Here is a 25579-nt window from a genome sequence, read left to right as displayed (position 1 = left end):
CATTGACTCATTGACTTTGATTGACAACAGTGGGAGCCAATGGTGTGGGGCTGCCATCTTAGCCAATGAGGAGGGAGAGTCCCGGGCAGCTGAGACTCTCCTGCAACATTGCTAGATCGAGAAGGGCTCAGGTAAGTATTAGGGGGCTGAGGGGAGCTGCTGCACACAGAAGGTTTTTTTTTCTCTTAATGCATTCTATGCATTAAGAGAAAAAAAAACCTTCTGACTTTACAACCACTTTAAAGCTGAACTCTGGAAAATGATAAAGTCCTCCCTTGAAGTGAGGCTTTGACATTATCAGAATGAATGAGGGGACCCTAGCCCTGCATTGGACAGAGGATTCTGGGGGACAATCTACTACCTGTGCAGAGGGGAGCGCCATTTTCTGGTAGAGTGGAGGATCAGTTGAGTAAGAGTCCTCTTACCTTCACCTACTGTAAATTAAACAACTGAGACAACACATTAAGCTCGGTGGGAGAGATTCCCCTGTCAGTGCTGTCTGTGTTGATAGGGGGGATCGAGCAAATTCCTTTTCTGCAACCTGTGGTTGCAGGAAAGAAATTCGTTCTGTCTTTGGCAAGCCTTAATCTGGGCTCTCTGTAAGCCACTGCAAGAATACAGAGAGCACCTTACAGGGTTGAAGCTTGTTGGTCTTATGTCTCTCTTTCATTCCTATCTATCCAATCACATTCAAGCTTTCAAGGTAGGTTTCAATGTGATTGATGGCCATAAAACTTTTTTTAATATTCATTTTTTTACATCAATACATTTATATAATTTGTGACAGGCAGGAGTGAGAAAAATAAAAATGATATATTTTACACAATACGTCTTTGTATTATGTACATAAGTAAAAAAAAAAAAAAAATCTTGATAAACTTCTAGTATAAAACAAATTTATTTTACACACCATCGTTAGGATGGAAAAAAAGCTAAATAATAATTTAGCATGCATAAGTAGAGGTATTTCTTTATAAATACAATATACAAAAATACAGAATATAGTCATAATATCTCCAGCAGGTTTACCATTCATGAAGTAAACATATATAGAATGAGCACGTGTTGTTGGACGCAATGGACCCACTATCTGTCCTTAGTGTCAATATTCTTCTTACAGGACGCAGGTGGGACAGAGTCTGTCTAACTTATCTCCAGCCTTTAGGGGACTTTTATGGCAAAGAGCTGAAAACCTCACTGAGAGTCTTTGGAAAATTCAAAGAGTGGGGCTAATGGCACCTGAGCAAGACGTGAAGGTCTCCATGATGTAGATACTGGTCAACTTAGTTCATTTTGGGGGAAATGTTCTCTTTATTATTCATTCTTTTCTAAGATGTAATGAAAGGAAGTCTGGCTCCCATGTACAATACTGCAGCGGCTTGACAAACCTTGGCAAAGGCCTATGAGGGGAAGGAAGGGGCACTGTCCAAGCCTCAGTGTAGCTGATTGCTCTGCTGTTGGCTGTTGTCCTCCTCCTCAGATGTACAGTCAGTTGAGTGGTGGTAGAAGTGCTTATCATCTGGATGTTCATCATCCTCATCCTCATCTCGGTCCTCCTCCTCTTCACTGTCTGTATAGTCCCTGCGAAGGCGGCTGACTGTTTTCAGTGAGTCTCGTCGGTAGGACGGGCTCTTCTCTTCCTGATTGTCTTCTGGGCACTTGTCCTCACAGTTGCCCTTGTTTCCTTTCTGTTGTTTCTCTGCATCTTGGACAGCCTGCTCCTTGGCCTTCTTGCTTCTCTTCCACTTCATACGTCTGTTCTGGAACCAGATTTTTACCTGTTGAGGAAAAGCAGAAATGGTTATCAATAGAACAAAAGAGCCACCACCTATTACATAGACAGCCATACAGAACCTCACAATATGGATGGTGATTGTGGCAATGCTGTAGGCTTTATGACTTATTTTTTGAACTATGGGAAGTATTCACCAGTTATTTGCATCTGAAGTGAAACTCTAATGTATTTTCATTAGGTTTACTTTAAAGCAGAACTATACTGTATCTGATAACCACAAACCTAAACCACTATTTCATTCATTTTTAATACTCTAAGCGACCCCTCCCCATCCATCCGTGTCTCTATGCTTTATTTTGTTGGGAAAAACACCCCCAAGCCTTTCTAGCTGCTGCCATCTTGATTAAGGGCATATTATTCATGTAGCATGTACTTCTTGGAATCCATCTGCCCTTAGCTCAGGTATAAAGACAGGAGGGTGTGCTTAGCCGAGAACGAGAAAACCACTCCTCCCACTCTAGAAGACTAATGGGATGTATGACATCATTTGCCTAGGCCCGGAAACCAGGAAGCAACTGAAGAAATGTAAAAAAAACCCAAAAAAACGTAAAAACCTTCCTATGTATTTACTAATGCTAGCAGCATAAGGATTAAAATAGATTATGTTGATTGAGAGAGTTTAGTCCTAAGAGAGTTTTAGTCCAACAGTAAAGTACAATTGTTATGCACTGCACTCTAAGCCAGAGGTACAGCTATTAACTGCAATGAGCATATATGACTTATGGGTTTTAAAGGCATTAAAGGAAATATGTACTGAAAGAGATATGTAGAAAACTACTGCCAGTCTCCTTATGACAATGCTAGTTGTTTGGCTGTCGAACTGATCCATTGAATTTTTTTTTTAGTTTTAAGAGTTTGGTTAAAAGGCTGATTAAGTAAACAAGTAGAATTGTTCATTTAGCTTACTGAGGCTTGAACTCTGGGAGCTGTGACATCACCTATAGGCCCCCATAGCCTAACCATTGTCTAACCATTGTCTGTGCTCCCTCCACTCCCCTGCAACAGCTGCTCACTGACACAGGAGAGCAAGAGCTGTGGAATCACCTGAACGACCCAGAGAAGATAAACACACCTTTTATATACATTATGTACATTTACTGTCCCCTCAAAATAACTCAACACACAGCCATTAATGTCTAATCCCGCTGGCAACAAAAGTGAGTAATATTTTGAGGGGACAGCAAATTTACACTGTTATACAAGCTGTACACTCACCACTTTACAGTGTAGCAAAGTGTATTTTCTTCAGTGTTGTCACATAAAAAGATATAATAAAATATATACAAAAATGTGAGGGGTGTACTCACTTTTGTGAGATACTGCAATACTGCATAATTCTGCATTTCTGGGTAGGGAACCTGCCTGCCCGAGTGATAGGAGAGAGCTTTGTGTATGTAAACAGCACAAATCTCTTTTCTGACCAGTGGCGGCCGGTGTTTTCTTTTTGTGGGGGGCGGCACCCAATTCCCTCCCCCGCCTGCTGTTTACCCCATTGGCGGCAGTGGGTGGCAGGCAGCAGGCAGTGTGGTGCAGCGGCTCCGTGTCCTCACCTCCATGGAGGCTTCCAGCTTCTCCCCTCCTCCTCCTAGGCGTCCAATAGGATCGCCTTTGCTTTCAGCCAATCAGGTGACCGGTGTTAAAACTGGTTTCCTGATTGACCGGGGGGAGGATATGTGTTACAACAGCAAATATTCATTCTCTGTTGTAACACACCTAAGTGGGATCGGAGCGCACTCTCTGCGACCCGAGCCCACCCTATATTGAAGCCTATTAAAGCCTCTGGCTGCAATTGGTGCTTCAAAAAAACTGCCCCCCTCCCCCCCCCCGCATTGGAATCCATGCGTCAGTGTCCTGAAAGGGGCCGGACGCATGGATGGGGGGGTGGCGATGGACGGGGGGGTGCCAATGGACGGGTCACCCCTGATTCTGACAGCGGCGATGTGTCGGTTTTTGTTTCCCTTTGATTGCCCCGGATGTTGCAGCCAGTGTCATTAGTACAGTTTCAGTGTATATTATTAGCACTGATCACTGCATTAGTGTCACTGGTGACAGTGGCAGTTAGACAGTTCCCACAAAGTGTCAATTAGGGCTCATTTACACTTGCTTCGGCTTCAACACACATTAACGGCTAGTTTACATTTGCTTCAAAACATGGCTTAGGTCACACTTTGTTAAAGCTCTCTGAACTCCAGTCGAAGCTCGTGTCACTAAATAAAATGTTTAGCTTACAGTCCTGTTTTGCTTTGCTTTGCTTTTCTTCAAAAATTATACCCCATGTAGCTTCAGTGGTGCTTCAAAGCATCTTCAAAGCCTCCATAGAATCTATGGCAAAGCTTGCTTGAAGCCCCACCGAAGCCTCATCGAAGCTCCAAGCAAAAGCAAGGTGTAAGCAAGACTGTAAGCTAACCATTTTATTTAGTGACAGGGGCTTTGACTGGCGTTCAGAGAGCTGTAGCCTCCTTGACGGTTTTCCTGAGTGTGGCTTGGGGTTAAATTTCAGGACCATTAGCGGTAACCCCGAGCCACACTCGGGATTACATTGCAGGATCCAGGTGCCGTGTTACTTACCTTGTCCCCAGGATCCTGCGATGTCCCCCCACTGTGTCTGCAGGCTCTGTCCTCCTCCGAAGCCTCTCTGTGCCAGGCTCCATTCTCTGCGAGCGTCGCAACGCACGGGGGCGGAGCCTGGCGGCAAATTTAAAAAAAAAGTAAAAATCATAACACATACAATACTGTAATCTTACAGATTACAGTACTGTATGAAATCATTTCACATCCCTTTTGTCCCCAGTGCTTTGGCCAATGCCCTGCATGCAGTTTTATATGATATATACTGTTCTTTCTGCCTGGAAACTGGAGATTGTCCATAGCAACCAAAAAGTGTCCCTTTACGTCAAAAGTGGCTTTAGACCAGCTAGAAAACAGCGATAGTAAATTAGAACAATTGCAGAATTGAGCGATAGTGAATCGTGGGGAAATCTATTATATTATTATTATATTATTATTTTTTTTATTATTTATATTTATTTATTATATTATAATTTATGTTTTTGTGTTTCAAACTTCATCATACCCGGGATATCTACTAGACTCTTGGTGGACAGATTTAAGTGTGTTATTGTTAAGAATTATAGGCCTACAATATAAAACGCCAAATTTCTATGCAAAATAATTGTACTGCTTTCAGCACCTAAAATCCGAAATAATCATACCGCCAGGGAGGTTAACAAAGCATGTCCGAAGCCAGGTTTTGAAGAAAGTGTAAACTAGCCCTTAGTGTCAGATTGCCTGCCGTCCTGCTATAAGTTGCTGATCACTGCCATTACTAGCATAAATCAAATAAATAAATATACCAGTATATATCTCATAGTTTGTAGATGCTATAACTTTCATGCAAACCAATTAATATACATCTATTGGGATTTTTTTTTACCAAAGACATGTAGCGGGATTCATTTTGGGATTTACAGCCCTGCCAGACAGCAGAGCAAAAATAGTGACCTGACTTTTTCCTACTGCATTTAAGCTTTGTTACCTTCCTGCCCCCAACTTATTAAGAGACACTGAACTAAAAGCAACAAACTAAAGGAATAAATTATCTGCTCCACCTGTGCTGCAAATTCATGTACATCTAGGACACCTGATTGGCCCATAGTGCTGCCTCTCCCTCTCTCAGTCTGGGTTCTAATGTGCAGAGGATGGCTGGAAGTGATACCTAGAAGAAAGTAAAGGTCTTACACTAACTGAATCTTAACCGTCCTGGCGGTAATCCTGAGTGTGGCTCGGGGTTAAATTTCAGTACCATTAGCGGTAACCCCGAGCCACACTCGGGATTGCATTGCAGAATCCTGGCACAGCGTACTTACCCTGTCCACAGGATCCTGCAATGTCCCCTCGCTGTGTTCCCCACCGGATCCTCCGCCCGATGCTCCGTGTGCCGAGCTCCGTTCCCTGCGAGGGTCATGACGCGCGGGGGCGGAGCTCGGCGGCAAATTCAAAAAGTACAAAATACATAACACATACAGTACACTGTAATCTTACAGATTACATTATTGTATCAAATTGTTTCACCTCCCTTTTGTCCCCAGTGCTGTCTTTGTCCAGTGTCCTGCATGCAGTTTTATATGATATATACTGTTTTTTCTGCCTGAAAACTTGAGATTGTCCATGGAAACCAAAAAGTGTCCCTTTACGTCAAAAGTGGTTTTAGACCAGCTAGAAAACAGAGATAGTAAATTAGAACAATTGCAGAATTGAGCGATAGTGAATCGTGGGGAAATTTATTTTATTTTTAATATATTATTATGTTTTATCATTATTTATAGTTATATATTATATTATAATTTATGATTTTGTGTTTCAAACTTTAGCATACCCGGGATGTGTACTAGACTCTTGTTTGGACAGATTTAAATGAGTTATTCCTAAGAATTACAGGCCTACAATATAAAACGCCAAATTTCTATGCAAAACAATGTACCACTTTGAGATTAAAAAATCTGACATAATCATACCGCCAGGGAGGCTACAGTGCATGTAATTAGTTTTAGTAAATAATAAAAGGAGATGTGTTTTTATGTTTTTTATATCTGCTTGGAGTATAGCTTTAAGAGAAGATACATTTTATATATATATATATATATATATATATATATATATATATATATACACACACAGAGATACAGTATAATCAAATTAATCAAATAATCTCATGCATATAGAGCTATGGGGTTTGATAATGTAACAGGCTTGACAACAACAATGCTATCTGTAGAATAATTCTTTCCAAACGTTAATCATGCTGTAACATTAGGGTGAAATGTAGTCAAGGTTGATGGCCGTACTGTAAGAACATCTGGTGTGAGACAGAGAAAGGATTTGGCAATGGCTGTTCTGAGCTACTCAAACTCCAATGCTTGGACTCCGGCCTAGTGTGACTGTTTTATTGAAGTCGGGTTCATAACTGTCACTTGAACCAGAGTGAACGATCTTTGATATTACCTCTTCGTTTAGGTTGAACACGGCTCTGTCTGGCCAGCTTGGTCAATGAAAGACTCATAATAATAAATGTAATAATAAATGAATGACAAACTGTAGTTTAAAAACTAGTATTTTTTACATCACAGAACTAATAAAGTTCAGGTTTAACAATGTAAGTTTGGGGATTAAATTCAGTAAACACATTTTTTGCATTGTACTGCAGCTTTTAAAGTAAATCAATCCTTTCCAAAGCAAGCTCAACATTGCCTAGGAACGACTAAATCAAGGTAGAAACTGCAGACATCCCAACCTGCAAAAACTCATTTCAGGGAGGTGGGTGTGGCTTAAACCGTGCTACATATTGGGTGTGACTTAAATGGGGTGTGGTTTTATAGAATCTGAGACGACTTACATAATGCAGAATGTAGTAATGTTAAATAGGGAATGTACAGTGCGGAGTGTATGGCACTGGGTAGTTTGTGCAGGAGAGGAGTGCGGAGTGTACAGGGGTGAGTAGTATGTGCAGGATGGTGTCAGTAGGGCAGTGGACGGTGTCAGTAGTTCTTTATTTTTATTATAATTTTTTGACAATTTTATTTTTTTAATTATTTTTTACAATTTATTTTTTTCTTTTTTTCTTTTTCACAATGATTGGGGGTGGGGGTAGTGGACAGTGTCAGTAGAGCAGTGTGTCAGTAGTTTTTTCTTTTTATTATTTTCACTATTATTTTTTACAATTTTGTTGTTAATTATTTTCTTTAAATCATTTTTTAAAATATTTTTTTCACAGTGCATCTGGGGAAGGGATGGGGAGTATGTGGCGGTGATGGTGTCAGTAGGGCAGTGGATGGTGTCAGTAGTTTTTATTTTTACATATTATTATTTTTTTTACAATTTATTTTTTTTAAATGCTTTTTGGGGGGAGGGGGTTGGGGCAGTGGACAGTGTTGGTAGGGCAGGGGGGTGATGTCATTTATTAACCTCCCTGGCGGTATGATTATTTCGGATTTTAGGTGCTGAAAGCGATACAATTATTTTGCATGGAAATTTGGCGTTTTATATTGTAGGTCTGTAAATCTTAACAATAACACACTTAAATCTGTCCAAACCAGAGTCTAGTAGATATCCCGGGTATGATAAAGTTTGAAACACAAAAACATAAATTATAATATAATAAATAAAAATAAATAATTAAAAAAAATAAAAATAAATAGTAATAAAATACATTTCCCCACAATTCACTATCGCTCAATTCTGCAAGTGTTCTAATTTACTATCGCTGTTTTCTAGCTGGTCTAAAGCCACTTTTGACGTAAAGGGACACTTTTTGGTTGCTATGGACAATCTCCAGTTTCCAGGCAGAAAGAACAGTGTATATCATGTAAAACTGCATGCAGGGCATGGGCCAAAGCACTGGGGACAAAAGGGATGTGAAATAATTTCATACAGTACTGTAATCTGTAAGATTACAGTACTGTATGTGTTATGATTTTGACTTTTTTTTAAATTTGCTGCCAGGCTCCGCCCCCGTGCGTCGCGACGCTCGCAGGGAACGGAGCCTGGCAAGGAGAGGCTTCGGAGGAGGACGGAGCCCTCGGACACTGCGGGGGACATCGCAGGATCCTGGGGACAAGGTAAGTAAGGAGGCACCAGGATCCTGCGATGTAATCCCGAGTGTGGCTCGGGATTACCGCTAATGGTCCTGAATTTTAACCCCGAGCCACACTCGGGAAAACCGCCAGGGAGGTTAATATTTAATTTTTTAATAATTTTTTGTTTACAGTTTCATTTTGTAATATTTTTTTGCATTTTTTTTAATCAACCCTGTTGGGGGGGGGGGCTTTGGTGAGATATCAGGGGTCTAAACAGACCCCTGACATCTCCCCTTTGAGACAGAGAAAAGGCTGAGGACACAGACTCCCCAGTCCCTTTCTCAGCATTGAAGATGAATGGAGAAGGAATTCGCTTTGCTAACACTGAGCCTCTCAGCCAATCAGGTGCTCGCGTCTGTTACCTGTCACCTGATTGGCTGAAACGTCAGGCGCTGTGATTGGATGCCTGATAGAGAGGATGGAAAAAGACACCGAGGAGCGTGCAGGACACCACCGCCGACCCGCTGCGAGACAGGTATGTGCCAGGCGATGCATACTGGCAGCATTTGGTGGGGCACAGTAGCGGCTATTGATGGGCACACTGGCAGAATTTGATGGGTCACAGTAGCGGCAATTGATGGGCACACTGGCAGCAATTGACGGGCACACTGGCAGCAATTGATGGGCACACTGGCAGCAATTGATGGGTACAGTAGCTGCGTTTGATGGGCACAATGGCTACAACTGATGTTTTTTTTTTTTAGTTTGTTTGGGCCCCCCCAAAAAATTTTGAGCACCAGCCGCCACTGGAGAGCGTTGTTCACAGCTGCCCTTTCTGCTGCAGGGAACCATCCAGGATCAGCCCCACAGATGGGATATCGGGCAGCACTTGCGGGTGTCTGGGAGTCGCCCCCGAAATGCGGGAGGCCCCTGCACCACGCGGGAGACTTGGGATGTCTGAAACTGCTTTAGCTTGACTAAGTTGTTTCTGAGTAGTCAGCAGTGGAAAAGCTTTTGGTTTTGGCACCTTTGTTTAAATCCCTAGTTCTCAGACAGAAAGGAAAATATTACCCACCAAACTGAAGTATTTTACCTAGCTAAATAGGCTGTTATTTTGTCAATTTAGAAGAGAAAGGCCTCTGCAAAAGACAGAGTGTCAGCTGGGAGGATTTGTGGAGATCAGTTTATGCAATGTATCTGTATGTATATCTATCTCCATGTAAACATAAGAGTAAATTAATAGAATGCCTCTTTTCTAAAAATAAAAATAAAAAACAATGTTTTTTTCCACAAAAGTACTATGATCCACAGCAGCCAAACACAGCTCACTTTTCTGATATCCTCTTACTGAATACTGCTATAATACGACAATGGATGCTGTCTATCGTTACTGCACTTTGGGGTGGATTTACTAAAACTGGAGAGTGCAAAATCTGGTGCAGTTTTGCATGTTAGCCAATCAGCTTCTAACCTCAGCTTGTTCAATTAAAGTGGTTCTAAAGGAAGAAGGTTTTTTTTACCTTCCTGCAGTGGCTCTCCCAGGTCTCTCTCTCCTCATTGGCTCACACAGCAGCGGGAGCCATTGGCCCCAGCAATTCTGTGTTTACATGTGACCTGCTGTGATTGGACACAGCCGTTCACATGGTTAAAGAGCAGTGTCAGCAGCTCTTTACAGAGATTGGGGTTGCGCCGTGTCCTAGCTTTTCTGCTGTTGTTAGATGGTGCCAATAATATTCTAAATTTGATTAAATTAATGAGAATGATTTAGTAAAAGAGCAGAGGCTGTTCACTTGGCAGAGTGTATGTTCACCTAGCATAGTAAATAAAGTGAAGCTGTATGCATTGTGCATACCCAATCACGTTCAAGGGAAACTAGCACATGATTGGACGATTGATGTGACCCCGTTCTGGTTTTGGTTATGTCAGGACCCCAGACCGTTAGAGTGGATTGGGGATGCAGACGCTGCAGGGGTCTGTCTAGCTGTGGGGAGGAGCAGACGATCAGCAGACGATCAGGTAAGTATATTGTTCCCATAGACAAAAAATTGATCTTTTTTTTTTCCCTTCGTTGGCTTCAAGTTACATAAACATTTAGAATAGAGTATATACATGTTCTATTCCTTTAGAAATACAAAAAAAAAAAAAAAAAAAAAAGAAAAGGCTTTCAACAGAAAATTGACAGCTTTCCAACAAATTTTCTTTTGATTCTTTTCATATGAATTAGAGAAACAAAATCATTCCATCATACGGCTCACACAGTTCAGAATTATCTCTAATCTTCAACCTCCTCTAAATGCTTCCTATGCTATGCAATCTGTAAAAAAGAAAGCTACTTAAAAAATGCATAGGAACACCTCCATTTTTCTTTGCTGTCACTGACATAGTGAGGATTTTCAAAACCCCATAATAAAAATTGTGGGGTGCCTAAGGACTTTTCAGTAAGGAATAAAGCGTGAAAAAGGCAGAGAGCCATAGCAATGAGATTTCACCACCTACCTGTAAATATACGTCATGTTTTTTATGTTAAATGCAGCTAGATGCCATAACCCCGGTATCTTTTTTTTCTTTAGGTGGCTAGTTTTTCAGTGGCAGATTCGCCGCGAGATCACTTTTATAGACAGCGGGAGAGGTGCCCCCTCCTTCGCTTCCCGGGCTAACGTTACTGACCGCTAAGCCTGGGAACCATCCGGTGTCGGCTGTGATTTTACATAAAGACGAGTGATGGCTAGATGGCCACCGCTCATCTCTATGCCCTTGGAGGACCAGAGCAATGTTGATGTCTGGTTCTCTAACCATGTGAACATGTTTTTTTTTTTTTTTTTCTTAAAGCAAAGATAATGTGAACATGTTTTTTTTTTTTTGCTTTTTTTTTCTTAAAGCAAGAGATAATTTATTTATTTTTTAATCTCTTGCTTTTAAGGGTAGAGGAGAAATTTGGGGGTCTTTTAGACCCCAGATCTCTCCATAAGCAGGACCTGTCATGCTGTATTGTTTTCACAAGGGATGATTACATTCCTTGCGATAGCAATAAAAGTGATCAAAAAAATATATATTTCTAAAGGGACAGTGAAAAAATTAAAAACAATATAATAAAAAAAAAAAAAAAAAATTAAAGCACCCTGTCCCCGCGTGCTTACGCCCACATATGTAAGCAGTATTTGGACCACACATGTGAGGTATCGCCACAAACGTCTGAGCAAGAGCAATAATTCTAGTACTAGACCTCCTCTGTAACTTTAAACTTGTAACCTGTATTTTTAAAGCGTCGCCTATGGAGATTTTTAAGTACCATAGTTTGGCGCTATTCCACAAGCGTGCACAATTTTAAAACATAACATGTTAGGTATCTACTTTACTTGGTGTAACATCATCTTTAATATTATACTAAAAAATAGGAGTATATATTATGTTTTGTTTTTGTTTTGTTTTTTAGTTAATTAAAGTGTATTTGTTCCCAAAAAAAATGCATTTAAAAAATCGCTGTGCAAAAAAAGTGTGACATAAAAATTTTTTAATGACCACCATTTTATTCTCTAGGGTCTCTGCTAAATATATATATATATATATATATATATATATATATATATATATATATATATATATATATATATATATATATATATATATATATATATACATATAAGGGGGGTACTAAGTAATTGTTTAGCAACAAAGACTGATTTTAACTTGTAAGCAACAAATGTCAGAAAAAGGCTGGGTCAGCAAATGGTAATAAAAGGAATTCTTATTGGTAGCTATATATTACTGCACATAATTTTTTTTAACCTTTAAATGCAGCTGTATATCTGTATTCAGAATCTTTTTTTTCAGAAATGTATAAAGCCCCACAAGGGGATCTAAGCTATCCGGAAAACATGCAACTTTAATTACTTAAATCAGCAGTAAAACCCTAAAACAAAAATGTAATATATTGCAATTTACCAATTCTTGTATGTGGTGATCCCGCCAATAAGTCTATTATTTTTCAACTTAAGTCAACCCATTTACCACTGATGGGAGTGCTTACAATGATCAGATTTTATTCATTTATGTACATCCTTTATCCTAAAAGGAAAACTAAAAAAATTAAGAAGAGTTAGCTGGAGTTCAGCTTTGTTAGTAAAGTCCATCTAAATCAGCTGGTGCATCTAACACTCTCCACAGACTGACAATATTGCTGTCCAAGAACGTCTCCATTACTGTTCCAGAGGAGTGGAGAAACCCTAAAGCCGTGTACACACAAGCCGAATGTGGGGAGACGTTGGCTGGTTCAAAAAAAAAAAAAAAAAGTCCGACATTCAGCACATGTGTATGCCACCCTGTCCAAATGGCCAGCTTCTGTCAGACAAGCATGCTGGAAAACCAACGGCTAACCGACTCCTGATCACCACTCTCAGCCAATGGCAGAGAACGCTGGTCGGAGTGTTCTGGAAGGGGGGAAGTCACTGTACTAAATTGGCTTAGTTAGCACAGCGGCTCTGACCGATCATTCAATCCAAAACTCAGTGTGTACCAGGCTTTAGGGCCCTTTCACAAAGGCAGTGGATGGGCAATAAAAACAGGTAACTGGGCCATGGTTTTACCTTCCACTGGCCCACCACCCAAATTCCAACATTACTGATTGAGATCAATAAGACTGCACTTCAACTGTGAGCCAAACACTTGGCTCGCATTTGTGGCACAATCCCGGAATGCAAAAATGCCATTTAGCAATAAAAAATAAAAATAAAAAATAGAAAACATCAGGAGGCAGCAGTAACGCCTCCTGAACACCTGCTAGCACCCTCTGAAAAGTTATCCACCATAGATCACTTTTCAGATGATAGTAAATCTTCCTGCCAGTGTGAAAGAGCACTTAGAAAGGAAGTGTGTTACTGGCCAGATCACCAGGTTAGAAGAAAGAAAAAGAATTATAAGACCCTTTTCACACTTAAGCAGTTTTCATGCGTTTTAATGCTAGAAATATCCTCTGAAAAGCGCCTGAAAACTGCCTCCCATTCATTTGCATGAGTGCTTTCATACTTGGGCAGTGTGCTTGCGGGACATTAGAAAAAGTCCTACAAGCAGCATTTTTGGGGCGAGTTTGGAGCGATGTAAAAAGCGCTCCAAAAACGTCCCTGTCCATTGAAATGAATGGGCAGCGCTTTGAAGGCATCGCAAAATGGGTGTTTCTTGGATTTTTTTTAAGGGCACGTTGTCACGTGCCCTTAAAAAACCGCCCTACTAGTGCACAAAAAGTGCCACAAAAGCACTGCTAAAACGCCGCGCCACAACCGGCGCTTTAGCGTTGTATTAGCGGCGCTTCAGTGTGAAAAGGCTCCAAAAAAGGAAACTAATACAACCATCACATCTGACGATTGGTAAATTACATGCAATTGTTGGTTTTGGGTTTATTACTGCTTTAAAGCAGAGTACCAGGCGTTTTTGGATAATTTTGTTTCTTTTTGGTACCTTTTGGCATGTTTTCTTTGGGACTTCTGAGTTGACCCATGTCGCCATGGTGAGGTACGTCACTTCTGCAGTTTTATCAGTCCTCCTCCCCCCCCCCCGCCTTCTGAAACCTGTGTGTGTCCCAGAGGATGACGGAACCATTCAGAAAGCGCCACACGACTCACACATGCGCAGTATGAAACTGGAAGTGAAGCCTGAAGGCTTCACTCCCAGTTTCCCTTACTTGCAATGCCAGAGCCGATGGGCGGATCAGCTTGGGGTGCCGACATTGCGGGCTCCCTGGACAGGTAAGTGCCCTAATATTAAAAGTCAGCAGCTACATAATTTGTAGCTGCAGACTTTTAATTTTTTTCCCCAGGCTGGAACACCACTTTAAGTTTACTGTCAGCTTTAATCTATTGGCTATTGGTACAACACTATACTGCTGGAAATGTTTAATACCACAATTTACAGAAATGAGGGAAATGCAGCTGAAGAACACCTCCAATCACAGGCAAAGACAGCGACTACAAGAAGGGGCCTTAATCTGGCAGTTTCCAGGTTACACTGGCACTGGTACAGACCACGCATACCCAGTGCGGACCCAACTCTATGTCTGTAGACAATGTCCAACTTGTGCTAAACATCTGCGCCAAACTGTCTAGAAGGATGTTCAGTGGCCACTTCATTGTCTCTTTGGCCAAGGCAGATTTAACAAAATAATAATTGGCCATAGAAAACCCAACTAAGCTTGTATTTCTAGTGCTGATACAGAAGGCCACTGATATTTCCAAATGAATTTTATTAAACAGTATTTTTTATATTGGCCCATTTACATCTATATGTTGTGATTTGCATTTATGCAATGTGATGCTCTTAAATTTGAAGCTTGGGCTAAAAATGTGAAAGACGGTGCAAATTAAAAAAAAAGTATCACTAACAGTTGTGCTTGTTGCACTTGCACTAATACGATGACAATGACCTCAATCATGAATAGTGCCCATGTGTTAAAACGCACTGCAAACCATAGTGTGTTGTGGCAAAGGTTTTGTGACGTGTTCAATTTGTGGGTGTTTTTGTGCATTAGAAGCCCATTCATTTCAATAGGTCGCCTCAATTCAATGCATGTGACTTGACGCCTGTTAACGCACATACATTATTGCACCACACAAATGTAAATGGGCTCTACAGGGGAAAAAAAAAACCTTTTGGTTTGCGTTTCTGATTGGAGCTTACTGGCAGAAAAAAATGCAAAACTCTCCCAAACTATGTACAAAAAAAACATTCTATTCTGCCAAGGGAACAGACTTTTTTTTAAGCCCAGTTGTGTATGTAGTCTTAATGTTTCTCTTAAAATAAATAAATAAATAAAAACCACACAGAACATAAACTCAAATTTAAAAATGCAGAACATGGGAAATTTATGTCATAGCTGTAAAGGAGGGATATTTCCAGGCACACAAATTTAAGGGACAAAGCCTAGAACAGCCCTTAGGTAACAGTGATAGCAGGCAGATATGTCACCCTAATTGATTCTAAAACACAGAACATGACAAAAGCATATTTCCCATTTATAGGAGAATTTTGCTTTGTTTGAAGTTGTTTCAACTTTCTTGAATAAAGAAAATAAATCTATAGAATATCACTTCTTGGAATGTATACAGAGAAAATTTTACCTGCTCACATTGCCCTGCTGCCTCTGCAAGCCACAATATTCCCAATCCAAGAGCAGAACACATTTCACTGCTCTACAAGGAATCCAAATCTGATTGGTTGTTATGTGTTACGGCTCTGCTGACGTCGCAGGTACCCCAGATCTAATAAACAGGACAATGACTTCTCAGAAACTATGGTGACAACCCCTATTGGATTTCAGACGATAGTCAATTTAGAGACAGCCTCAGAAACATAGTGGGAGATTTACTAAAACTGAAGAGTGCAAAATCTGGTGCAGCTCTGCATAGAGACCAATCAGCTTCCAGTTTCTTTCTTTTTTTTTTGTCCAAGCTTAATTGAACAAGCTAAAGTTGGAAGCTGATTGGCTACCATGCACAACTGCACCAAAATTTGCACTTTTCAGTTTTAGTAAATCAACTCCACAATGTACAATATACTATCTGTTGTATTTGTTTCTCTATGTATTTCAAAGTATCTTATTTTAAATGATATCTGTAACTATGTTTGATACAATATAGATAAAAGATCTTCCAATTTCATACAAGTATACAATGCAAATGACACACAATCCTTGCAACAGAATAGAAGGATCCCATGACTCCCCAATCCTCAGATCTTCACACTAGAGGTTGGGTTGTCATTTCCCAGCTCCCATCCATGAATATCTTGCCACCTTCTCAGCAAACAAGAAGCTTGACAGTCCAATCTATTAGTGAACATTTTTATTATTATGGACAACACACAGCTATACGAACTGGGTTGATCATTATAATTAACGGTTCACAGCTGTATGGAGGGATGTCAGTGTTATGTACACATCACAAGCTCTGCACACACTGGTATGTATATGCAGCATACTTCGAACAAGATCTGTACTGTTGTGTGATATATCTCTAGGTATGAGCAAGAAAAACAAAAAACACAAATAAAACCAGCAATAACTAAAGAGTCATAGCCCAGACCAATTAAGTTGCTGGTGCATATAGCAATCAATAAAGTTAATTTCTGATTTGATATTTGCAATTAACATCTTACTGACTATTGACCATAATCATGCAATTTGATAATTTTTGTTATCATTAAAGTGTTCCATGAATAGTAAATAATAATAATAATGCACTGTGGGGGGATTTACTAAAAGCTTAATTGAACAAGCTGAAGTTAGAAGCTGATTGGCTACCATGCACAGCTGCACCAGATTTTGCACTCTCCAGTTTTGGTAAATCAACCTGTGTGTAATAATTTTGTTTCTGTGTGCATTTATCAACCTAAAGTAACACAGTATTCCCCTTTGCAACAGATATTAACCAAGCAAGTGAACTTCCGTGTTCAATCACCCAATCACATCAAAATAAAATTCATGTTATTTTCATTTCCCAATCACATGACTATAGACATGCCTTCACCTTACTCACAAGTGGACATCCAGCTTAATAAAGCATAGGTCAGGGCAAAATAAAATAAAAACATATGCAGTACATATCTGCAGTATGTGTACATTTCCCCAAGTTGTATCTTATATTAAAGATCATGCAAGTACAGAAAAATACCTGTTGATCTGCTAGAAGTGCAATCAGCTCTTTTACCATGTCCTAAGCTAATACCCAGCATTTCTGTGAACTAATCGGTGTCAGCCCTACCTAATGTCTTTTGCTTGCCCACGCTTATCTCCCCACAGCATAAAGACTAATCATTCTGTAGTCCTAGATAAGACGTGAAGACTAAGCTGATGTATTAGTATATGCACCACTAAGCTCCTGTGTTTGCAGTAAATAAATCCAAGGGAAACTGTCTGTGTGCAACCAAACCCTATATTTTCATTTTTTAGTCCCTATGTAGGAGGCTCCCATGATCATCACAGCTGTATCATTGAGTATACATTCTGTATATTGTACAGGTATGAAGGGATGATAGGTGGCTCTGTATTTGGGCAGCACTGATTCCAGGCAGCCTAGAACAAAGGGAGTCCATGTAAAGCTCCATCCTCCAGGTGTGATCTGATGTACTCAGCAGCTGTTCACATAATATACACAATGGAATGGAAAATCAAATGAATGTGATAAAGGGGTCTGTTACATTGCCTTGGATTGGATATAATATATATAATAAAGGAGATTTGAATCTTAGCTCTCCACCCATAATCTAACTTTACAAGCTAGTGGCCCTATCTGTAATGCAGCTCCCCCCAAGGGAATGGCTCCATCTGTAATTTAGTTCTCACAAATCATGGACCTACCTGTACTCTAATCTTCCAAGTAATACCTCCACCTTTAATTTAGTTCTCCCAAGGCATGGATCCACCAATAGTCTAATAGTTTCAAGTAATAGCTCAACCTTTATCCTAATTCTCCCAAGGCATGGATCTACCTGTAATCTACTTTCAAGTAATAGCTCCACCTTTAACTTAGTTATCTCAAGGCATGGATCTACCTGTAGCCTAATGCCCCGTACACATGATCGGACTTTCCGACAACAAAACCGTGGATTTTTGTTCGCATGATGTAGGCTCCAACTTGCCTTGCATACACACGGTCACACAAATGTTGGCCGACAATTACGAACGGAGTGACGTACAAGACATATGTGATATCTCCATTAAAAATGCTATATCTCCGGCTCGTACTTGATTCCGAGCGTGCGTGGACTTTTGTCGGACGAACTTGTGTACACACGATTGGAAAGTCCGACAACAAACATTTGTTGGCGGAAAATTTGAGAACCTGCTAGCCAACATTTGTTGGCGGAAAGTCCAACAACAAATGTTCGAAAGAGCATACACACGGTCGGACTTTCCGCCAACAAGCTCACATCCAACATTTGTTCTCGGAAAATCGGATCCTGTGTATGGGGCATAATACTTTCAAGTCATAGCTCCACTTTTAATTTAGTTCTTCCAAGGCAAGGAGCTACCTCTATTCTAATTTTACAAGTAATAGCTCCACTTGTAATTTAGGCAATGGAATCCTCCCAAGGAAGGCTTCCACTTTGATATGGCTCTCCAAAGACATGGCTCCACCTGTAATCCATCTAGCTCATTACACTGATAGTTCTATAGACAGATGGGTGTAGTTGGTAAGGTAAGTCAGGAAAGTCATTATTGTCACATATCAGATATTATGCTGCTGATCCTATTCTGAACCCAGCTTAGCTCACATCTATAGATTTTAATGACACTTTCAATGATTGTTAAACTGGTCTGATTGACCAAAAGAACATTTCCCAGCCCAGTTCACTACTCATTCCCAACAGCCAGGTCAGGTGAAATCTGTGTTTTATTAGGTCCTTTGGCTGGGGTAAACATTCCCCCCTTAGTACATCTCTCCCATAATAGCAATAGTTGTTTCATCTCATGTGTGCTGCAGCAAAGAAAACTGAAGCAAACCTGCATTAACTGCCCACAGTAACCAATCAGATTCTAATAAAATGAGCTCCAGTGTTTGTAAATCAGTCTACTCCTGTTCCTGTACTGTTATATTATTATCTCTATCCAGACCTTAGACCTATATATTAATATCCTCACCATAGGTCACTCAGCTCCATACATTTGCTGTATCTCTGCCACACTGTCCTTTGGGCTGATGTATGGAAACCCCAGGCACAGGTAATGTTGCTTATTGGCAAACAATCAGTCTTCCTATTTCAGATAATCATATAATATCTAGTGGGTTTCTATGAGTACCTGCTCCACTATCCCCTATTAGCTGATGTTTACAGCCGACACACTCAATAAGAGGTAGGCAACTACAAAGTTCAGCATGCCCAGGTAACAGACTGTGCTCCCATCCGTAGTTTCCAGAACCATATAATCATTTTCAGGAACCTTAATGCTGACGAAAAGTAACAAGAATATCCATTGATAAGTGTTTAGATGGAGAAATTCCTAAACAAATCCGAATAATATGCCAATTATAGTTCAACGAACCCTTAAATTCCAGGGACAATTCTGAAGCCAAGGACAGGCAGCCTCATGTGTTTTAGTATCACAAGCTCATCTCTTCTGTCGTATATACTGCAAGTAAAATGTGCATTTTCTATAGTAATACCTTGAGGATTATACCTTATATATTACGCTGGGGACTGCACTATATATATTACACTGGGGATGTATTTATTACATAGGGGATTATATATATATTGCACTAGGGATTACAATGTATATATTACACTGACCTAATGTGTAATTGTACATTGAGCACTCCAGCTAAGGAGCACACAATGGAGTCGTTCCAGCCATCAGATACTGAACTGAAAGTACCTGGGTCTCTGTGAGCATCAACGATGTGGCCACCTCGAAACGTTTCGGTCTGGAGAGGTATTTGTTCAGCTTGAACTGGTGTTCCAATTCCAACAACTGCTGGCTGGTGAAGGCTGTCCTCGGTCTTCTGCACTTCCCCAGCAGATTGGACTGAGCCTGGGCTGCGGGGCAACAAACACACAGCAAGAGATGAGAGCAAGAAGAGCAAAAACTGTAAGAATTACAACAATAATATTTCAGAATAATAACAACAACAGCGGTAAGAAGAAAATTCATCATCATCATAGTAATAATAACAACAGCAGTACTGCCACTAATACTACTAATAATAATAATAACCATAGTGGCAGTAGTAGTAATAATAACAACAGTAATGATATTATAAATATATAAATAATAGCAACACTACTACTAATAACAAAAACAAAAATACTACTACTACTACCACAACTATTATTATAAATAATAACAAGAAGAAGAAGAAAAAAAGGAATACAGTAAAACCTTGGATTGCGAGCATAATTTGTTCCAGAAGCATGCTTGTAATCCAAAGCACTTGTATATCAATGCAAATTTCCCCATAAGAAATCATGGAAACTCAGATGATTCGTTCCATAACCATTTATTCATAGGTCCTTCAGTTTATAGTCCTTATAAAAAGAATATAGCAATATGATTTGGTTGTGTAACCATAAAATGTCCATCCACAAATGGAAGCCTCCTAAAGGGGATTAGAAGCAAAATCCAGCAGGAGCTACAGAATATTAAAGAGAAGAGAGGCGCCTCTAAGTGTAGCAATATGTTGCTAAATGTTGTACCTTCATTAAAATGTAACCATATTGCTACACTTAGAGGGACTCTCTTCTTTATACTCAGTTGTGACATGATGCTACTTGTATATCAAGACATCGCTTGTATATCAAGTCAAAGGGGGTTATTCATGAAAGGCAAATCCATTTTGCACTACAAGTGCACACTATAAGTGCAAAGTGCACTTGGGAGTGCAGTCCCTGTAAATCTGAGGGGTAGATCTGAAATGAGGGGAAGCTCTGCTGATTTTATTATCCAATCATGTGTAAGCTAAAATGCTGTTTTTTATTTTCCTTGCATGTCCCCCTCGGATCTACAGCTGCACCTCCAAATGCCCTTTCAGTGCAATTTCAAGTGCACTTTGCACTTGTAGTGCAATGTGGATTTGCCTTTAGTAAATAACCCCCAATGTGTATTAAAACTTTTGCTTGTCTTGCAAAACGCTCTCAAACCAAGGTATTACTTGTACAATAAATACAACACTAACATAACAGTAGCAATAATATAAAAAATGTGACATATTAAATGGCAATTATATTGCTAATTGTCCTATTCTACAACTATTCTAGCGCAAACAACTACTATTCTAGCGCTATACTATTCCAACATTGTTATAATAAAAATTCCAACAGAGGAAAAGATTTAAAATCACAATATATAAGTATATATGTATATATATATATATATATATATATATATATATATATATATATATATATATATATATATATATATATATATATATATATATATATATATATATATATATATATATATGTGTGTGTGTGTGCAGGTTGCCAAGTGTAGTACACACTCAGGACTGTGCATTGAGCTGGGGTGACTTTGGCGGCGGTTTGCACAGCGCTGGGAGTACAGCCGGCCGGAATGTGTCTGCAGGCCATTATTAGAACATAAAAGGAGCAATGTGACGGTGCTTTGATTTGTAATCTGACTGATAAGTTCTAGAGCCTTGTTGTAAGATGTAATCCCCTTTATCTGATAAACAGGGTGTTTGTTTTAACAAGGATCCTTGGATTTTTCTGCAGCCCGAGCTTATCTCATCACTGCAAATATCTGCCCTGGTAAAGGGACAGCACATATGACATGGGAAAGGGGGGTTGGGGGCAATAATGAGCACATCCTAATAGTGCAAATACCACATCTCCAATCTCTATTCATTGTACGCGAAAGTTTTTTTTATATATATTGTGTAAATACGTATTTAAAATAAAGAAAAATATGGCAAAACATTTAAATGTGTTTATTTATTTTTTATTTATTTTTTTTTAGTAGGGAAGACTATTATCCCTTTTAATTTCCAGCACCTCATCTTGATAAATGATTTCAAATAAAGAAAACGTGGTCAAAAATAATAGTTATTTTAGATTATTCCTAGGGCAGGCTAATTATCTATTGCAGTTACCCCCCCCCCCCCCCCCCCTTAGTTGTTAATACATTACAGATTTAATTAAAAGCAATAGACTAAAGTGTCACATTGGGAATGATACACAGCGCTGCAATAGGCAGTCGGGTGGTCTGCGGTAATGTCCCATCATTAGGCCTCCCTACGGGTCAATAGAAGAGACAGATATATGTTTATACACAATATATATGTATATATTATATGCACACAAATGTACACACTGTTACTGGATTGCTGAAGGAATTATTTTTCCCACAGTGCGTGTTACACTATCAGATCAGAAACAGGGGGATAAAACCCAGAAAATTCCCTTTATTTCACACAAGGCTTAAAATTATTCCTGCAGGAAATAATGCATTATGTTGTATTCACAGCCTGGAAACCTTCACACAGCTATCCATATATTTATAAAAGAAGAATCAAATTATTCACATAAGTAGTAAAAAAATAAAAATAAATACTCAAATCTCCCAGATATCCCTGTGTTAACATCCATACACTATCAAATAATTATCCAGGTATTATTAAAATAAGATCCTATATACTCACACAGTTATCTCCACCCACATCGAACCCGGTCGTATTAATTAAATAGGAACCCATATCATAAAATTACCCTGATATTGATAAAATAAGAACCCATATCATCATGCTTATAATAATAAAATAGGAACCCATATCATATAATTATTCTTATATAAGTAAAGTAGGAACCCATATCATCATACTTATAATAATAAAATAAGAACCCATATCATCATACTTATAATAAAATAGAACCTGTGCCATAATACTTCAACTAATAAATAAGAACCTATATATAAATGATATAAGAACTCAAATTTCCATCCAGTTATCCTTTTATTAATACAATGAGAACCAATATTAACAGGCAGTTATCTATTAATTGATAAAATAAGACCCCATTGTCATCATTGCCATGTTTTAAAATAAGAACCCAATAATCACATAATTATTCTTGTATTGATCAGAAAGGACCCATATGATTACACAGTTACCCTTGTATTAACGAAAGAGGAACCCTTATATTTACAAGTCCCCCATTCACCATAACACCAATACAAACGAAATTTAAAGGGGATGTCCATCTCTTGGAGCACCACACATCAATGTCGCCATCTGAAAGTGTATAATGTATTCTGTCCCATTGTGACCTAGCCTGTATGGTGACCCCCCCGACCACTGGAAAGCTGGCCTGGTCTTGTGGTCAGAGGCAGGGTGTCATGCTGGAGGGGAATGGGTTGCAGGGAAAAATACATGACTGGCCTGTCTTCAGAATCTCTCACCTCGGTGACATCTCCCAGTACAAACATTACCAGCTGACAGTCAGCGCTAAATGGCCTGTTATAGGCTGCTAAATAGAAGCACAAGGGACAGAGGAAGCCTGTCCAGAAAGGAATTCACAGTTTTGGAGAAAAAAAGCTACAATATCACCAAAAAGTCCCTGAAATCTAAAGGAATGACGTCAGACGTAATGAAACAGTCTTCATTGTGTTCTATTACGTCACTATCTATCTATCTATCTATCTATCTATCTATCTATCTATCTATCTATCTATCTATCTATCTATCTATCATAGATAGATAGATATACAAACATAAGTATGTCTAAGAGACGAGATATTAAAAAGCCTATAAATATAGACACAAAACTGAAAATATGGTCATAATAGATTAACTAATTAATTATATTGATATAGTAACTAAGCACGCTAAACTGTAATAGCCGCCAGAATGTATTTAATTGTGCTAAACTGTAATGTGTTCATTTATATCTGTTAATAAAATAGGATTAGCGATAAAATGATAAAGTAATAAATAAAATGTACTACTACTACTACTACTACTATATATATATATATATATATATATATATATATATATATATATATTGAAAAATGCACTACTACTAATACAAATAATAACATATAATATCTATCTATCTATCTACCGATAGATAGATAGATGGATAGATAGATAGATAGATAGATAGATAGATAGATAGATAGATAGATAGATAGATAGATAGATAGATAGATAGATAGATAGATAGATAGATAGATAGATAGATAATATAATATTTTAAAATCAGGCTGAAATCCATTTAGGCTGATTTACTTTTTTTTATTTTTTATCTAATAAAAGTGTGTGAATATTGACTTCGATGATCCAGTCCATGCAGAAGAAATAAGAATATGCTTTCTGTTGGATGATGTGAATTATCGCACAATTTATTACATGATTTCAACTCTTTTATTATTATTATTAATAATAATAATAAATCATTATTCCTCAATATTTCCATTTTCTAGTCATCTAGCAACATACAGAAATCGAATTTTTGGATGATTTTATTAAATCCTAGGTAGTTTTTGGTTGTTGGATATTTAGTGTCTGTCTTATATGTGTTTCGGTTAATAATAAAAGTAATAATAATATTAGATGTAATAACCTTGATATTAATACTTGCATTGGAGGGCTGAGATCCTGCCCTAATATTCCATACATCACATTTTAGGTCTCTCTCTCTATAAATTGACAGTTTTGCCATCAGTAATAGGTGGTGGTAGATGGCACGGTGGCAATTATGGTTTAGACCTATCACTTCCACCATCCCTGGCTTGGCTGCTCCCCCTCCCCTGTAGTGACACTGGTGACAATGTTGGCAGTTTTGCCATCCTAGGTGGTGGATGACACGGTGGCATTAATGGCTTAGAGCAGATCCCCCTCCCTGCAATGACACCGGTGACAATTGGGGTACTCACAGTTGAAGTCTGCCATCTTGGGTAGCATCATGCCAGCGGTGGAGGCTCGGAGCCATTGGTCCAGTTGGAAGGTGCCAGCACTGATCTTGATGGGGTCCATATGGTGGGCATGGTGGGCCCCCTGGATCTGGGGGTAGGGGTAGGACAGGGCAGGGTGCTGCCCCGCTGCCAGGGCTGCCGAGTAGCTGTAAATGGGGTGTCCATAGAAAGCCTGAGTGTGGATCCCCGCACCTCCCGGGGGGTGTAAGGTCATCATGGAGCCGGGGTGCTGGTGGCTGCTCAGGAAGCCCGGTTTGGGGACCAGTCCACAAGTCCTGGGGGGGGAAGGGCTCTCCGTCCTCATGTCGGGGTGATCAGAGGGAGGGCTGCCCGAGGATGAGGATAACGAGGTGACCAGAGCCAGGGGGGAGGTCTGAGCCTTGGGGGGCTCTATGGCCAGCAGAGCGTCGATCCGGAAATTCTTCGACTTTTCCATCAATTCTCCTGGATGGGAGCAGACACCCCGACCGACCGACACACACACCAACAGATCGACACACAGTCCGGTCCCGAGAGCTGAGCGCACACCGACAGACCGACACACACAAACAGATGGACACACAGCACAGTCCACAGTCCGGCCAGGTGAGCAGACACAAGCAATGCAGCCAGGTGTCCCCGACTACTGCATGACTCTCCACACTTCAAGGCCCGGCTGGCCTGGCTATTGGTCACCTCCAGCCCGATGTGTGATTGGTGGACACAGGCTGCTGGGCGGGGCGCTGTGGTCACTACTCACATCCCCTCCTGTCAATGAATGGAGAAGAAGAGATGGGCAGCCAGGGGCCACAG

At 39.7% G+C, this 25579-nt stretch overlaps 1 protein-coding gene across 1 annotated transcript; it reads right to left on the bottom strand.

Moving 5' to 3' along the window:
* Window positions 1-1282: 1282 nt before the first annotated feature.
* MNX1 (motor neuron and pancreas homeobox 1) lies at window positions 1283-25579 on the bottom strand. The gene is made up of 3 exons (XM_073632670.1): window positions 24749-25579; window positions 19730-19890; window positions 1283-1778 (listed from the first exon to the last, which is right to left on the bottom strand). Exons 1-3 carry the CDS (start codon window positions 25221-25223, stop codon window positions 1434-1436), a joined length of 981 nt encoding a protein of 326 aa, XP_073488771.1. The 5' UTR covers window positions 25224-25579; the 3' UTR covers window positions 1283-1433.

The sequence above is a fragment of the Aquarana catesbeiana genome, linkage group LG05, assembly GCF_042186555.1.
Source record: "Aquarana catesbeiana isolate 2022-GZ linkage group LG05, ASM4218655v1, whole genome shotgun sequence".
Lineage (NCBI taxonomy): Eukaryota > Metazoa > Chordata > Amphibia > Anura > Ranidae > Aquarana > Aquarana catesbeiana.
Note: the sequence above shows the minus strand (reverse complement) of the source record. Positions and strands in the feature narration are given on the sequence as shown.